At 59.3% G+C, this 17,231-nt stretch overlaps 1 protein-coding gene across 10 annotated transcripts; it reads right to left on the bottom strand.

Moving 5' to 3' along the window:
* Window positions 1–46: 46 nt before the first annotated feature.
* Window positions 47–9,549, bottom strand: SEMA3B (semaphorin 3B). 10 transcript variants are annotated; one of them, XM_078350954.1, is made up of 18 exons: window positions 9,432–9,549; window positions 7,828–8,016; window positions 6,935–7,092; window positions 6,716–6,778; window positions 6,202–6,321; window positions 6,030–6,123; window positions 5,419–5,538; window positions 3,762–3,907; window positions 3,561–3,672; window positions 3,378–3,462; window positions 3,153–3,297; window positions 2,614–2,833; window positions 2,265–2,356; window positions 2,141–2,182; window positions 1,727–1,884; window positions 1,568–1,623; window positions 1,341–1,480; window positions 47–914 (listed from the first exon to the last, which is right to left on the bottom strand). In XM_078350954.1, exons 2-18 carry the CDS (start codon window positions 7,934–7,936, stop codon window positions 507–509), a joined length of 2,268 nt encoding a protein of 755 aa, XP_078207080.1. In that variant the 5' UTR covers window positions 7,937–8,016; window positions 9,432–9,549; the 3' UTR covers window positions 47–506. The 10 variants fall into 10 exon arrangements, with proteins under 10 accessions (XP_078207080.1, XP_078207081.1, XP_035131472.1 ...); XM_078350955.1 differs by having other exon boundaries at window positions 3,153–3,294; XM_035275581.3 differs by having other exon boundaries at window positions 3,378–3,447.
* Between the last annotated feature and the right edge of the window lie 7,682 nt (window positions 9,550–17,231).

Below are 17,231 nucleotides of genomic sequence, written 5' to 3'. Positions count from 1 at the left end.
AGATACGAAGGGGCCTAAGACCACATAGCAAGGCCTAGGACTGGGGTTGTCTGCTGGGGCCATTCCAGCTTTGGCTGATAATGCGTTTATTGCGTTACTTTAGTACAGTCGGCCTGCCTCGCTCCACCTCCAACAGCCCAACCTGTTCACAGCTTTCTGCTCACTGCTCACTACCCAAGGAGGTGGGGTCTGTCCCCCAGGGTGGGCACTCCAGGCTCCTCCTCGGCCCTGGTTGTTGCTCTGGAGCCCGGCTTCCCCGTCCCTTCCCTCCCGGCAGAATCCTGCGCCCGGCGTGTCCCGCCCTTCCCGGAGCTACTACATTCAAGAGTTATCCTGTTAATAAATAAGCCCGCGCAGCTGCCCTCAGCCAGAGCCTGTTGGTTGGTGTCTATGTTAGCCGGGGACCCACAACGTGCCCGGCCCAACCCGTCCGTCTTTTCAGGGTCTATCTGCCTCCTCTCCCGCCGGTAGTCTCCTGCTTGGTCCCTGGCGTGGGGACAGCCCAATCACCAGTGCGTTGCGCTGCGCGGTCCCCGCTCAGCGCGTGGCTCAGAAGCGTGCATCCTTCGGTTGCGGCCTTTATTCCTCCGCGACTCCGCGGGCAATGAGTGCTGCGCAAGCTGCGGGCTGCACATGCGCAAGGAGTTCGCGCTGCCACCGCCGCCCGGCTCCACCAGCTGTAGAAAGTCCCGGTACCAGAGTTTGGGGCTCGGCGGCGCGGCGGGCGTAGCCTCCTCGGCCCGCGCCAGCCGTTCGGCCTGCGTAGCACTCAACACGTGCAGCGACAGGCGACGGAGCGGCTGCGAAAAGCCCTGCTCGACCGCGGCGCACAGGTACACGCCCGAGTCTCGGCGCCGGAGCCTGCGCAGCAGTAGCCCCCGGGTGGTGCGCTCGGTGCGCTCCTCTGTCAGCACCTGCGGGCGGGGGGTAGCGTGAGGCGGGGGCGTCGGGCCCCTAGCACCCGAGGGAAGAAGCAAAGGGTCATTGGAGCCGAGGGGGAGCGGGAAAGGGGTGCCCGCGGGTGCACATTTGAAGGTTGAGTGTTTGGAAGCTGATGGTCTTCCAAGGAGGATACAAACGAGGCGGGGTTTACAGGAACGTGGGGTCAGGGACCTCAATAGGTGGTGGAGGGCAGGTCTTCTCCCGGATCCAGGGGAGGCGGGTCAGGAGCCTGGTTGGACCCAATGGAGCCTCCGCAGCTTGTAGAGTGCAGGTGAGGGCCCAAACTGGGCGGGGAGGGGAGGGAGTCTGGTTGGGTGGCCTCCTTGAGCAGGGTGAGGCATCTCCTGGATGCAGCGGGTGAGCCAGGAGCCTGGTGGGGAGCGTGGAGCAAAACTCACCTGGGTGTGGGCTGTCACCCCTGAGCGCTGGAAAGTCCACTCGACGCGCGCTTGCAGCGAACGGGGCTCACACTCCAGAAAGGCGCTGCTGCCCTCCACCCCGAACACCTTGTGTTCCAGCAGTGCGGGACGAGAAAAGTCTTGGGGCGAAAACAACGCCAGATTTAGGCAAAGCGGGGAAGGTGGGACGTTTTCTGGGGCTGAGGGGGGGCAGCTGGGGGACCCACCTCCTGAGCACAGCGTACTGGGGTCACCATTCCTTACGTCTTGCCGCCGGAACCGCCTGAGAGGAACATTGGACCCTCCGTGAGCCCTTCTTCTTTCAGCCCTGGGCAGTGAAAGACCCTTCGCCTCCCTCCCGACGGCCCAATCCCAACCCCGCCCACCTCTTGGTACTGGGCTGGAAGCGGGTGCACGCGACCCCGTCCCAGGCGCAGTAGGGGTCACGCGCCAGACAGCATTCAGCGCAGGCGCGGCCGTGGGCAGTGCAGCGGTGCAACGCGATCTGGGCCACCGCCCTCCGCGAGGCTACGTACAGCTGGTGCTAGGGGGGCACGAGGGGTTCTGGGCCGACCGAGGGCGGCCCCCCGCCTGCCTCCCATCGGTCAGGGATCCCTTCTCCCACTCGCCAGATGGGAACACTGAGGTCTTACACCTCAGGTCATACAGTCTAGCAAAGGCAGAGCCTGTACTCAAACCCAGAATTGCAAACTACCAAGAGGGGCCAGAGGCTTGGGACGTGCCAGGCACAAACAAGCTCAGTCCATTCCACCCGCACCCTCATCCTTCTGGTCACTCACCCTCTTGGAGGAGATTTGCATGCTGGTGACAGCGCTCGAGTCCTGAGAGGGAGGAGGGGCGACGGGGTCAGGGCTTAGTGGTGGTGGGGGGGGGTGTCCCGGGCGACTGGGGGCGAGGCCTCACCTCAAACACGTGCAGCTCCTCCAGGAGCAGCCCCTCTGCACTGGGCCTGCTGCCCTTGGGGACCGATATCACCTTCAGCACCGTGCCAGCGTCTGCAGGGATGAGAAGGCATAATGACAATTGGTGCTGCCGGACAGCTGGGGAGCCATCTCCTCGCCTTTTAGGTGTCTACCCTCAGCACGTTTGGGTTGTCAAGTGTGGACTGGAAGAGTGCAGGTTGGGCAGCATCCAGAAGGTGGAGACATAGCCCAGGAAGGGATGTGAAAATGGGACTGAACAGGGAGAGCTTCCACCAGCAGGCCACAGGGCCTGGATGGGAGCCTGGGGGTCGCTGTGGACGGGCCCTGACCTGTGCCAATGAAGAGGACGTCATAGTGTCCGTCAGCGGCTGCAACCCGGTCCGCGGCAATTTGAGTGAAGGTGTAATTTGCTCCAACTTGTAGGAAAAGAGGGCGCCCCCCAATGGGCAGGACAGAGTTGTACATGAGGGGGTGGTTCCTCGCAAAATGGATGACATCATCTGGGAAGTCCTTGGTGGAACTGAAGGTGCCAAAGGTCTTGCTGGGGCACTGGGGGTGGGGGGAAAGGAGGCACAGCAGGGATATAGATATGGGGGCTTCATGAGCAGCCTTCCATGCCAAGCCTCTGGGAACATGGAGGGGGATGGGGACAGACCCTGCCCTGGGAATTTGAAAGACGGGATACAGCCTTGCCCTGGGAAGTCAGAGGTGGGGAAACAAGCCTTGTTTTATGATGAAAATCTTTTCTCACTCATAACTAAAGGAAGAAACCACATTCACCAAGAAGACCCTGGGCCAAGTTCTCAAACCCTTGAGGCTTTGAAGGGGTCGTGAAGTGGGTTGTGGCAAAAGTCCCTGGCCTACACACCATTCCTGGCCGCGGGTAGGGGACGCGACCCTGGTATGACACCCACTGGTGTATGGGCCCCTCCTTATGTGCAAAGGGTCCCAGGAAGGCCCGGCGCACGTCGTTCATGCTGTACACGCACACCGCAGAGCCCTGAAAGATGCTGCTGTAGGCGAAGAACAGGGTGGGTGAGGGGCCGGGTGGAGCCCAGGCCTGCCCCGGCCGCTTTTTACTCCCGCCCCTCACCTGGACGTGGAGAAGACGGCATAGAGCAGCTGGGTCCGGTGGTCCCGGGAGGACAGCAGAAACACATCCTCTGCGGGGAAGGGGCCTAGCTGGGGCAGGGCGCACAGCCCTGCTGCGGCGGGGGCTCCCGGAGTCTGCGCCGCTGCCCCCCTCCCCAACCCCATTCCCACCTCCCGCACTCACGGAGCTGATCGAAGTGGGTGTCGCCCTCGACGCCGGGCACCGAGCACACCAGCCGCGCCTTCAGGAATGTTGTCCACTTGTTGACCAGACTGCGCTGGCCGCCTACGTCGTTCTGCCGGACGACCAGAGGGGATGAGAGCAAGACCAGGGCGGGCGAAGAGGTAGGAACAGGGCCGCGGGGTGTGGCCAGGGCCTCCTCACCCGGCAGATCTGGCCAACGCGGGACACCAACAGGCGTCCCATTGCTGGCGCCGTCTCCACCGCCGTCTCACGAAAGAAGAAGTAGATTTTGTCGTCATCTGGGTTCTCATTCTCCGGGATCCAAAATACCTTGACAAACTTGGGCTCTGACCGTGGCGGGAGGCGTGGGTCAGCGGGTCCTGGCCTCGCCCCCGATACGAGGCCCACGCGCTGCTTCCCCTTCCCGGAGCGCAGGCACAGCGCCCGGGGTCACAGTGTCTGACCACCCAACCTCTAGAATCACGTCTAGTTGGCGCTCTGGGCAAACTGAATCCTAAGGATCAGGGCCTACGAGGCAAGAAGCAGCCGCGAGGGGGCAGCAGAGACCGTGGCTACCTAGGTGCGCAGGGGGAAAGCCCAGCTGGCCTCCGATTTTGCCCCACACAGTTGTCCAGCACCGCAGGTTGGGGTAGGAGGGAGATGGAGTAATCGGGTTTCACCTTCACTCGTGAATTGTCCTCCCTAGCATAACCCGATGCTCCCCACTCCTGCTTCAAATCCTACTGGGTCCCATTGCCCTTTATTTTAATTTTATTTATTTAGTTTTTGGAGATGGAGTCTTGCTCTGTCACCCAGGCTGGAGTGCAATGGCTGGGCTCACTGCAACCTCCGCCTCCCGGGTTCAAGAGATTCTCCTGCCTCAGCCTTTCGAGTAGCTGGGATTACAGGTGCACAACCACCACGCTCAGCTAATTTTTGTATTTTTTGTAGAGACAGGGTTTCACCATGTTGGCCAGGCTGGTCTCTAACTCCAGACCTCAGGTGATCTGCCTGCCTCAGCCTCCCAAAGTGCTGGGATTACAGGTTTGAGCCACTGTGCCCACCAGCTCATAGCCCTTATTTAATTTTTATTTTATTTAGAGAGAGGCTCTGCTCTGTCCTGCAGTGGCAGCATCATGGCTCACTGCAGCCGCCAACTCCTGGGCTCAAGTGATCCTTCCATCTCAGCCTCCTGACTAGCCAGGACTACAGGTGTGTGCATGCCACTGCCCTCGGCTAATTTTTATTTTTCTGTAGAGACAGTATCTTGCTTTGTAGCCCAGGCTGGTATGAAACTCCTGGCTTCAAGCAATCTGCCTGCCTCAGCCTCCCAAAGTGTTGGGATTACAGGTGGGAGCCACTGTGCCCAGCCCCCATGGCTCTTAGAATAAGCAACTCTGGCCCCTGACAGTCCAGGCCCCCTATCATTGCTACCAAGTCTGTTCCTTTCTTGTTACTGCATCCAGGCCTTTGCACTAGTTGCTCCCTCTGCCAGGAATGCTTGTCCCTGAATTTTGCTGGCTGGCTCTCTTGTGCTTTGGGAATTAGCTCATACTCCCCTCAGCACAGCAGCTTCCTTTACCCAACCCCCTCCACCCACCCAGTCTCCTTTTCCCTTCCTCTCTTGTCTCTCTCTGGCCTCATGGCCATTGGACTTTATCTTATCACGTATGTGATCTGTGAACTCAAAGAGGGGTCAAAGAGGTCATACTTATCTGTCTCCGACGCCAGTGCCTGATTAAGGTGGGTATTTGGTAAGATCTGGCCGCACCCACTGCTCACTTACTTTATGGGCTTTGCTTGGCACCTGCCCTGTGGGAGGGGATAGCCCCCTCCCACAGCCCCACCAGCCTCTCACCATTGAGCCAGCGGGAGTCGTGTGGCTCTGTTCGGAGACTTGGACGTTGGCCCAGGCTGCGAAAGATGGTAAAGTCTCGGCCCATGAGGTCTGCTGCCACCCCTGAGTATAGCTCCTTCCCTGCAGACAGGGCAAGGGCTGCTTAGCTAAGCAGAGGGCTCTTGGAGCAGGAAGGCCTGGGGAGCTCTGGGAGCTCTTAGGGAGTCAGTGAGGCTATGGGGAATCCCTGAAGCTCTTGGAGGTTTTGGAACTTTGTGAGGTTCTGGAGTTTCCTTTTTTTTTGGAGACAGAGTCTTGCTCTGTCACCCAGGCTGGAGTGCAATGACGCGATCTCGGTTCACTGCAACCTCCACCTCTTGTTCAAACAATTCTCCTGACTCAGCCTCCTGAGTAGCTGGGACTACAGGTTCACACCACCATGTCTGGCTAATTTTTTGTATTTTTAGTAGAGACGAGGTTTCACTGTTAGCCAGGATGGTCTCAATCTCCTGACCTCATGATCCACATACCTCACCCTCCCAAAGTGCTGGGATTATAGGCGTGAGCCACCGTGCCCGGCCAGTTCTGGAGTTTCTAAGGGGTTCTGTTGGGGCCCTAGCCCTTGGACTCACCCACCAGCACGGAGGCAGCCCGATGCCTGGGGTCATAAGGACTCTTCCCCTTGCCATCCTCTATCCTTCCCAGGTCTAGCCGGAGCACAGGCTCCTGGGAGGCAGGGGAAGTTGTTACTACCAGGCCCTTCTTACCCTCCCGACCTCCCTCCCTGCCTAGATCCGGCCTTACCTCCAGCCGGTGGCCCACTTCCACAAAGGCACAAGTTGGGTGGAAGGCTCCTGTGCCACAGGCCAGTAAGTGGGTGTGGTTGTAGGTATGCAGCAACTTCACAAAGTTCATGCACTCAGTCTAGTAGGGTGGGAGGAGTGAGGTTTCCCCCAGGGATGTGGCCTTAAGAGGTCCCAGCTCATCAGTGGCATCCTCGTCCCTCCGTTTCTTCTGCATCAGCTTAGGTAAGTGCTAACATGGGCTACAGGGACCTGGGGGCCCTTGCTGATCCACCCAGCCTCACTGAGGTGAGTGTCTGGGGAAGCACATGCCTGCAAAGCCTCCCATGACTTAGAGGCTCCCCAGGAAGAATTACATGAGCACCCACCCTGACTCACCACCCCCAGACCTCAGCCACCTCAACCTCCCTGCCTTCATCCCAGCCAGAACAGGCAGGCCTCTGTTTTAGCCCTGCCCTGTCTCTGGGGTGAGGGGCTGACCCTCCCCACTCCCTGCCCGGGCAGCCAGCACTCACACCAATGTCCTTCCCTGCCCAGTTGCACTCCTCTCGCCATTCCACAGGGGCCGGCCAGGCCAGCTATGGGGAGGTGGGGGAAGAGGGGACACAGGTCAGGGACTTGGGATTTCTCTATCTCAGGGGGCCCATTCCCCTGAGTCTCTCCAGGCAGGCTGGAGTGGGGTCTTTCTTAGGGCTCCTTCCCAAGGCAGTGCTGGGGTTGGGGGTCCCTGGCACCTTCTTGGCCTGCTTGCTGATGTTGTCCAGGCTGAGAGAGGCCACATGGTTCTCAGCGCCCACAAACAGACGTCCACGCTCCTCATCCACCAGCAAGGCCTCATAGCAGCAGGTCCGCTCCAGGCTAAAAGTCTGGAGACCATGCCAGGCCTGGAGCTCTGCAGGGTGGGACACTGCTGAGGACTCACCAGCCATGCTGGAGGCCTCCCCCAGGTCCTGCCTAGTGGTCGCTTTATGGGCCAAGGTTGTCCTTAGGGCCTGGCGTGGTGAGTTTCCATGTGTGTCAGTTTACACACGCAAAGCCAAGCCCACCCAGGGGCACGTATGGAGCAGCCAGGGTGGGCGGTAACCCCCCAGGAAGAGGAAGGCGGGTTGAATTTGGGCATGCTCAGATGGGTGGTGTCTTCAAGTGGGCACACTGGGAGGCCAGGCTCATGGACACCAGAGTCCTGGCGAGACCGGCAGGCAGGGATGGCCAGAACCCCAACTCCTGAAAGTCAGGCTGAGCTCACCACCAGACTGAGCTCAGCAAAACTGCCTATTCACTGCCACTGCCCAGGGGCCACCCTCCAGTACCGGGGGCTCCAACTTCCCTGTTGCTGGGCTGAAGAAGTATGGCCTGGTTGGGGGTACTGAATGGAACAGAGATAAGGTCTGTTGCTATGGGGACAGGCGGGGTCTTCCTGAGAAGGCACGAGGAGAATGTGGGCAGAGGCTGGGGGCTGAGGCCCCGACAGGGTTAACTGGAGGTTAATCTGAGAGTGCCCACTAATCCAACCAGAGTCTGGTGACAGGCACGCACATGGGGCGACAGCCAACACAGAGCCCCCTGGCCATACTGGGACCCTTTCCTGCCCACCTCAAGCTGGGCCTCCCACCCCAGGTGCACCTACCTTGGAAGGAGAACCGAAGACGTGGGGGGCTGGGGGCTGCAGCCCCCAGCCCCACTGCCCAGAGCAGGGCCAGGCCCGGGATCATGGCGGCGGCCCCGGCCCGCCCCATCCCAGCAGCTCGGGGCACTCAGGGTTCAGCGGGTGTGTGTGTGGAGGAGCCTTGAGCTGCCCTGGACTCTGCCCCAGGATCTGGAAGAGAAGTAGTTGGCAGAGAGGGCGGGAGGCTAGGGGGGAGTCCCCAGGGATCAGATTACAGCCCCTAGGGGAAAGAGGCTGGGGGGTCGCATTCCACTTCCGAACCCTCCCCTCCAAGGGTGCCCCGCCTGGCCACAATCACAGACACACCCACGCCATCAGGCACACCCTCAGGGTCACCCTGCACTGGCAGTCCCGCCTCACCACGTCACCCTCCCCAGTAATCTCCCCTCTCGCATACACACTTACAGACATTAATTTACAATGTGCACCCACTTCATGCCAGCCTTGGCCCGAGAGGAGGAATACTGGGAGACATAGACAAGGTCCCCATGTGAGAGGGGACGGAGTGCCAACAAGGAATCGGATGGGTGCAGAGGGTGCCAAATGCAATGAGCAAAACAAGCCAGTCAAAAGAGCAGGAGTGACAGGAGGGGGTCAGGCTCTGGAGGGGGTGGTGCCCCCACAGTCCCACAGGGAAACAGAGGCACTTTTGGGGCTGGAGCCAAGGGTGTGGGTGCCTGTAAATGTGAATGTATTTCCGAGTGTCCCCTTGTGGTGTGCGCATATGTAGTGTGTTTGCATGTGTGTGCACATGTGTACATGTCTGTGCAAATGTATAATGTGTCATATTGCACATGTGTGGATATGTTAGTGTGCACACGCATGTGGCACTGTGCAATCTATGCAGTGCATGTGTGCAATATGCATATTTTGCACACAGATGTGTCACATATTTGTGCATGTGCAAATGTGGGCACACATAAGCATGGAAGTGTCTCTGAGCATGCAAGTGAGCAAATCCAGCTGCAGGATCAATCACTCCAATTCTATGACACCTATTCCTTACGGAGAAGTGCTACTCAGGAGACCCAAGACCCAGGCAGAAGCCTCAGCATCTGACTTGGGGACTGGTCCCAACCCAGCTGAAGCAGCCTCTGCGTTCGAGCTTGAGGGCTCTCTCTCCACACCCGTGAGGAATCAGGGAAGGGCAAGGTGAAGCAGCCTGTCACTCGCACCCCAGCCTCCTGGCCTCGCTGAGCTGGCCTTCCCTCTCAACACCTCCACGGCCTCTCTGAGACTCTCCCTCCACTTCTCTCGGCCCTCAAGGTTTCCCCATCACGTAGAGCCCCTTCACGTAGGAACCAGACACCTCCCCCAGGCCCTCAGCTGAGGCCAAGACCTGGCTGCTATGCCCACCCTTCTTCCCTGGAGTCAGCTGGGCAGGTGCTGGACATAGGAGCCCGGAGAGTGGGGCAAACCTCAAGGTGGGATTAAGCAAGGGGAGCAGCTGCTGGGGCAGGCTCCAGTCCCTCCACCCACACTCCTGCCCAGCTCCCCAGCTCCTGGCCCCCTCCCAGGCCAGGACCCCCATCTCCCTCCTTCCACCCCCTCCCCTGGACACTTGCCGCTGCCTCTTCTCAGGCTCTAGAGGTCTTCCAGGCCAACGCCAGGTGCCTTTCCACACTCCACCGAGGACTCCTGCAGCGTCACCTCTCCACTCTGGCCCCTTCCTGCCCTGGGGCCGCAGGGGACCCTCTGACGGCTCCTTTAAGGAGCAGCCCCCGCCCCCACCAGGCCAGCCACCGCCCCATGCGCCGCGTAAGTTTAGAGGGCGGATCGGGTGACCGGGCAGGCAGCCGGGATCGGCTGGAGACCGCAGCCAGGCAGGAGTGGAATGGGCGAATGGGCACAACAGTGGGGATAGTAGGGGAGACCCCTCCCCTGTTGGGCCTCAAGGCAGAAGGGTGCCATAGGCAGCGGTCCCAAGAAGCCAGGTGGCCAGCCAAGAAAAGAGAGGAAGAAGGCCCCAGCTCCTGGGGCTCTGCAGGCAAAGGAAATCACAGGGTGGGGGCACCCCTCAAGACTCCAATATCTCACCTGTCCCTCCACAGCTGGGGAGCTGTGGGGAGAGATCATGGGGAGCTCAGCTGCCACCTCAGTTCCCAGGGACCAGCTAGGGTGGGCGGGCAGCTGGAGCTCAGGGGAGGGGCTCTCAACTGAAGGTCCGATGGGCCCTCAGGACTCAGCCCTGTCCTTCCTCACCACTTGGCCACTTAGTATTTCAGCAGCCTGGCAAGCAGTGGCTTCTTCCATGACAGCCAGGTGGGGAGGGAAAGGAGGACAGGAAAGGGGCAGATGCAGGAGGAGCAGCAAATCTCACTTCTGCACCACAGGGCGGGGCCAATCCGGAGTCCCCCATCCTGGACAGGTGGCTCTGCATCTCTGCTGAGAGGTTACGGGGCAGACTATGTGACCTCCCTTCCTCTGGCCTCTCTTCCTAGGTTGGAGGTGGGAGGAACAACCCCCACCAAACCCAGAGCTAAAACCTGAGGGAGTTTTGCAGACAGGATGGGGCTCCGGCACCTCGGAACCTCGGTTGGGAATGACTTGGGGTCTTGTCCTGAAGCTGAGTCTGCTGAACATGCCCCATTTGTAGGATGAGGGGTACTTCTCTGGAGAGACTGAATGTTGACAGTGGCATAGTAGACCCCTCAGGTTGACCTGAGTGACTATACCAGGGCTTAAGAATGGGCTTTGATCCTTCAATCCTCACAAAAGGCATTCTACCACTTCCCAAGACTGATGGGACAGTGTGGGCACTTTAAGTGAGCAGTTCTGTTGCCCAGCCCTGGATACTTCCAGCCAAGCAGGGACAGAGGTGGGGGGGGCACATCAATAAGTCTCCTGGAAGTGGAAGTGGGGCCATCCCCCTCCTTCCTGAGCCTGAGGACCTGGTGTTCCCAGCCTGGCCTGTCCAGCTGGCAGGTGAATAACAGGGACCAGTGGGAGCAGCAGGGCCCTTCAGCAGGGTAAGTGGAAGGACAGATCCCTGCCTGGGTTCATGGGTTTCCTGGATGCGGCCTTTTCCTACCGGGACTAGCTGCCTCTGGCCTTGGACCTGGGCAGGCTCTCCTGGCCCCATGCAAGCAAACAACATTCTTGGGCTGTTTAACAGCTTTCCACCCAAGCAGCCAGGATCAGCAAGTGCCTTGGAGGCCCCCATCCACTCCCACTGTGCTCCCATCGGCCCTCATTGCCTTCAGTTCTCCAGGCCCAGGGGCCTGGTCTGTTTTATCACCTCTGCACCCTCCTCCACCAGCCCTGCGTTCGCTCTGGGAAATGGGATCAGGACCCCCCATTATCTTTCCAATAGCCCGGATTCAACCCCCAGCCTAAAGGACTGGGCTGTCTCAGTTCCCGTTGAGTGCTGTGCCCTGCTCTCGGTCCTCTAGACATGTCCCCTCCCTTGAGTAGGAATGGAAGTCCCCAGGGATGGGAGGTCAAGTTGTCCCTGATTCCGCATGATCCCTTTTCTGTTCCTCAGCCCCAGGTCCAGTGTGCCAGGCCATGGGTAGGGGCCCCCATGGAGGCCAGCACTCCAGCCAGGAGCAGGGTCACTGCCTGTGTGTCACACTGGGGCCTGGAAGGCCTCAAGGATTCTAGAATCAGGCAGCCTGGGCCTGGGTCTTAACAGAATAGGGCAAACCAGGGGAGGCAGCTGGGGTCCCTTTTCCTGCCTGTACTTCTGCCCTGGGCCTCTGTCTTTTGAGGGCACTTCAGTGGTCAGAGGCCTGCCTGAGTTCTTGCTCTAGGGCTGCCTGTCAATGGCATGGCCTACCATGGTCTTGGTTTTTCCTTCTGGAAAAACCTGGATTATTGTGCCAAATCTGAGCACCTGTCTCCCCACCCCTGGCCACCAACTGGGCCTGCCCTGCCCCTTTGCCTCTGCCTGGACTCCAGGTGGTGCATCTGGGGTGGGACGTCCATCTGAAGAAGGCTGTGCCAACCCTCCCAGTGCCCAGCCTGGGCTGGATGGGATCTTGGGCGCCTCACTCACACCTGCTTTAGTCATCAGGGCTGGTGGCTCCAACATCATAACTCTTCCTTGTTTTGGTCACGTGGGTAGCAGGTCATGCTGCCCAGAGGACTTAGGCACAGTGGGGGCAGGCATGAGCGGCCATAGGAGCATCACCTGAGACCTCACTTCCCAGACACTCTAAGGCTCTGCCCTAGGAGCATCTGCTGGGGAAACGGTTGCAAGTATGTCCTCACCCCAGCCTGGTCTCCATATTCCCAGGGAACCTTGGCCCACCTTTTTTGAAAGATTAGCTCCTCCACTCCTGGCCTGTTCCCCTTCCCTTCTGAGGGCCCTGTCAGAACTGAGATGGAGGTGCCAAGGGAGGGGCTACCAAGAACCCTGGGCCTTTGGCTGTGGCCCTACCCCCACCCGCCACACCCCGGCCCTCCCCTCCTGCACATTCCTCCCAGGCTGAGGTCAGCCCCTCTGGGATGCAGGAGCCCCCCCACTACCAGCCACATCACAGCTCTTCCCTCACTCCTGTTTTCCTCATTGCCCAGCAGGGAGGGGTGGGAGGAGAAGGGGCTGGGGGTGGGGCCTCCCTCTCCCTCCCTCCTCTGGAGCCAGGCAGGGTGGAAGGGGCTGTGCCAGGAATGCTGCAAAGTGGACTCTGAGGGCACACTGTACTCGAACAGACATTCACATAAATACTACATTCTCCTAACTGGCTAGGGAAGAGCCTCCCAGGAGTGCTGGGTAGGGGGCTCTGAATGCTCTGGGGAGGGCTGGGGAGTCTGGAGTCAGCCTCAGCTATCAACCCCCTTCTAAGTCTAGTGGGAGGCGGGGTTGAATTCGCACACTGTCGCTCACCGGCTGCTTCGTGGCCCTAGCTGGAGTCTGCACCTCTCATTTTTCCTGCAGCTGCAGACGGTAGCCAGGCAGGTCTGGCACACAGTGGGGGTACCACAAGTGTGCACTCTTGCTGCCACCTCAGCTCTGGGCATCTTGGGCACCCAGGCCTATGAGGGCCTCAGAGAAACCCTGCACTGCTGCATCTTGCATCCCAGCTGAACAAGGCCCCTTCTCAAGCTCAGCTTCTCTCTTGCCCCTTTTTGTTGTGCCCCTCAGCCCAGTATTTTTTTTTTTTTTTTGAGACAGGATCTTGCTTTGTCAGCCAGGCTGGAGTGCAGTGGCAGGCAGGATCATGGCTCATGGCAGCCTCGACTTCCTGAATTCAAGTGATCCTCCCACCTCAACCTCCTGTGTAGCTGGGACTACAGGCACATGCCACCATGCCTAGCTAATTTTTTTTTTGGTAGAGATGAGGTTTTTGCCATGTTGCCCAGGCTCGTCTTGAACTCCTGGGCTCAAGCAATCCTCCTGTCTTGGCCTCTCAAAGTGCTGGGATTACAGACCTGAGTCAGCGTGACTGGCCACCTCAGTACAATTACTTCCTCAACCATCTGACCCCTGTGCCCAGGGCTCTACTTGAACCTCCCTCCCTCACTGAGTGGAGGCTCCTCAGTCTTCTCAATTCCCAAGTCTCCAACCCACCCCAGGCACTGTTAAGCCTGCCCTCCTGAAAGCCCCTACCTTTTGTCTTAGGACAAGCACTGACCCCTTTACGCTCCCCAGGCTGTGTCCCTGGGGTCATTCTGCCACTTCTCTCCCCATGCCTCCCCTCTGCAGGACCCTGTCCCCCACTCCTGACTCAGAGAGCATGCTAAGCTTAAGGGGATTGCAGGCTCTTAGCCACAGGGCCACTCTCTTTTTCGTCCTTTTTCTTTCTTTTTTTTTTTTAGACAGGATCTTGCTTTGTCACCCAGGCTGTAATGCAGTGGCAGGATCACGGCTCACAGAAGTCTTGACCTCCCAAGCTCAAGTGATCCTCCCACTTCAGCCTCCAGAGAAACTGGGGCTACAGGCACACACCACCACACACAGCTAATTTTTGTATTTTTGTTGTAAAAATGGGGGTCTCACTATGTTGCCCAGGCTGATCTTGAACTCCTGGGTTCAAGTTATCCTCCTGCCTCAGCCTCCCAAAGTGTTGGGATTATAGGTCTGAGCCACCACGCTGGGCCCACAGGACCACTCTGTAGTTTGGCAGGGCCAGTCTTCCAGTGCTCCACCTGCCCCATTTCTGGGATGCGTCAGCATTTTGTTGCCAAGACTTTGCTCAGGCTGTGCCCTCCGCCTTTTAGACCCTTCTCCTTGTCACCTGCTGGACAACTCCTCACTGTTCATGATCCACCTTGGCTGTCACCCATTTTCTGTGAAACTCCTGTGGTGCCAGGTTCAAGCCTCTGGCCAGGGCTCTGGGTTCCCCACTGCGGGAAGCAGCAAGGGCTATAATCACTGGAGACCCCAGGACCGAGCAGAGGACAGGCACAGGGAGGCAGGAGCTGGTGTGCCCACAGGAAGCCTTTGCACCTTCTTAGGCATGCTGAGTCTCCATGGGGGTAGGCATGGATGGAGAATGGACACCCCTTAACTCTGTCCCAGTCCCCCAGGCCTTGACTACCCTAACCTCAGTGAGGTCAGAAAGCAGAAGGCAATGGGACGAGATGTCAAACTCTGATTTTTCTCCCAACCAAGAGCACCAGGGGCTGTGGGACTGCATCTCAGGCAAGGGGAGAAAAGGACCCATGGCCTTGACTTCTGCTCCTCTTGGATATTAGCACCCATCACCGTGTGACTGAGGGCTGAGTGGCTGCCAGGCATGGACACATTTGCTGCCTCATAGTGCATACATATTCCAGCTGACTGGAGGCTGTCCCCCTGGGTGATGAGAGGTGCTTCGTTCCCTCTGGGAGTCCATGGTAGGGATGAGGATCACTAGGATCTTTTGTTTTGAAGGTCAGGCCTGGCTTGGTGGCTCAAGCCTGTGATCCCAGCACTTTGGGATACTGAGGTGGGCAGATCACCTAAGGTCAGGAGTTCAAGACCAGCCTGGCCTACATGGTAAAACCCCCATTTCTACTAAAAACACAAAAATTGGCTAGGCATGCTGGTACATGCCTGTAATCTCAGCTACTCAGGAGGCTGAGGCAAGAGAATTGCTTGAACCTGGGAGGCAGAGGTTGCAGTGAGCCGAGATCATGCCACTGCACTCCAGCCTGGGTGACAGAGTAAGATTTGGTCTAAAAAAAAAAGAGAGATGGGGTCTTGCTATGTTGCCCAGGCTGGTCTCAAACTTCTGGCCTCAAGTGATCCTCCTGCTTTGGCCTCCCAAAGTGTTGGGATTACAGACATGAGCCACTACATCCAGCCAGGGTCTCTTTTTAGGGCAGCAGACACAGAGTTTGGGGTCAGTTCTGGGGAGTGGGGCCAGATCTGGAACCCAACCAAGCAATGCTATAGTCTTGTCCTTGTCCCCTCCCTGACTCCCAGGGTCACTAGGACTTGGTTGGCCATGCCACTGACCAGGCAGCTGGAGTCAGGGCTTGTATTCTCCACCAAACTAGTTTGGCACTCAGTTTGGGTGGGGTGGGGTGAAATGATTCTGGGGAACTGAGAGGAGTAAGTTTTCCTGACATCAGAAACCATAGGACTCCCTGGAACATGGTAGGAGTTCTAGGCTTAGCTGTCTGCACCATAGTGATCCTAGCTCTAACCCTGGAGAGGGCCCTTTCCCTCTTCTGCAACTGGCATTTGGGTCTGCACCTACCTGCTGAGACACAGGGTGGTACGGGCTGTGTTTAGGGCTGGGGAACTACTGAGGTGGCCTGCCTGGCTCCTCCTTACAGGGTTTCCTCTACTCTTCTCTCTCAGGCCTTTCTGACTCTGAAAGCTTGCCTCTCTCTTCCCAGCTGTTCCCCTACCCCCCAAATGGGTTAAAAATACCAAAGTTCCCACCACATCAGTAGCCGGAGCAATTATTTCAAGTGGGCCAGGCCATCTGGGAAGCCAGTCAGCTTCATGGCAGTCTCCACAGGCTGGAGACAACCCACCCCACACTAGGAGCATATGAGCCTGGGTCCCTGCCCAGCTCTGCATGTCCTGCTAAGGGTCCTGGGCCTCACAGCTGCAGCTGCCCATGGCTGGAGACAGAAGGATGGGGGCTTCTTAGGTTGGAGGACTCTGGGGATGCAGGGCCAGGGGCACTGAATTTCTGGCTCTCCTCACCCAGCTGCTCCTGAGGGTTGATGAACGGCTGAGGTCCAGCCTGGGACAGCTCCAGGCAGTGGGGGATGCCCAGGAGCCAACCTCATGGGGTCCCTTCAGTTGGCGTGCAGGACACCTGGGTAGCCCCTCCCTGCTTCCAGCCCCCATGGCTGGGAATTTCCCAACCACCAAACACAAGGCCAAATTGACAGGCCACCTCTGCCAGTGCTGGGACAATGGAGCCTTATGCCCTGGAAATCCGAGCCTGGGTGGGAGGCTGGGGCAGGTGGAGGGAGGCCTAGCTGTCTGCATTCAGGGAAGCCCTGCCCCCAGGATCCCACCTGGACCCACTGCCAAGACAGCAACGAGGGCCATCCTACCAGGGCTCCGCATGGGAGGGAGGCACTGAGTGAGTTAGGCAGACAATGCCAGCCCCTCAATGGTCCCTCTGTGCAGGGATCCCCCTCAGGACAGAAGGAAGGAACCATCTCCCGCCCGCTTCCTGCTGGACGGGCATCTGGGCTCTGACGCTCCTGCCGGCGCATTTGCAGCACAGCGGGGTCCAGGCCTGGGCCTCTGAAGGAAGATGGGGACCTGGCTTGGGCGCGGGATCCTGTGCTCCCTGTCGTCGGCCCTCGCAGGCAGGGGCAGCAGGAAAGGCCCGAGGAACTTGGGCGGGGACCGGGCCTAGGGGGCGCCGATGTCCTTCGGACCAGGCGGCAGCAGCCTCTCATCTCCTGCCAGTGCCCGGGGCCGACGCCACGAGACGCTGGCAGGTGTGCGGGGGCGGGGTCCAGGGTCTCCGGCTCAACCCTGCCTCCCCGCCTCTGCGGCGCCGACCCCGGCCCGCCCCCTCTGCCCAGGCCGCTCTGTCCCGGGGCGGCTGCGGAGCCGTCGCCGCCTTACAAAGCTGCCTTTTGTCCAGCGGCCTCCGCGGGACCCGCTTACGTCAGCCTGCGTGACCAGCCCGGCGGGGCCCAGCGCGGGCGGCGGGGCCCCCTGGTGGCCGGAATCGGAGGCGCCAACCCCGGAGCCCCACCCAGTCGAGGCTGGCCTTTCCGAGTCCACCCCACAGGTTCAGGCCATGGCTGTCCCTGCTGCCCATGGGAGAAGGTCCAGGCGCCTCGATGGCACTCAAGGCCCACCCCAGAAGCATCACTGGCCTTGCCATCTGCAGTTCCCTTCCCCAGCAATGCACAGGCCTTTACCACAGCCTCATGGAGCCTTCTACCTTCAGAACCATTGACCTGCATGCAGCCAGCCCTCCAGGCCCAGCCCGTGGCAGCCATCACATGGAAAT

Source organism: Callithrix jacchus, chromosome 15 (assembly GCF_049354715.1).
Source record: "Callithrix jacchus isolate 240 chromosome 15, calJac240_pri, whole genome shotgun sequence".
NCBI lineage: Eukaryota > Metazoa > Chordata > Mammalia > Primates > Cebidae > Callithrix > Callithrix jacchus.
This window is presented reverse-complemented; position numbering and strand designations above follow the sequence as displayed.

Coding starts and splice junctions, on each gene's coding strand:
- SEMA3B (XM_078350954.1), bottom strand. CDS start 7,936: ATGGGGCGGGCCGGGGCCGCCGCCATGATCCCGGGCCTGGCCCTGCTC. Junction 3,463..3,560: donor CACCCACTTCGATCAGCTCC/GTGAGTGCGGGA, acceptor TGCCCCAGCTAG/GCCCCTTCCCCGCAGAGGAT. Junction 1,624..1,726: donor TTCCAGCCCAGTACCAAGAG/GTGGGCGGGGTT, acceptor TGTTCCTCTCAG/GCGGTTCCGGCGGCAAGACG.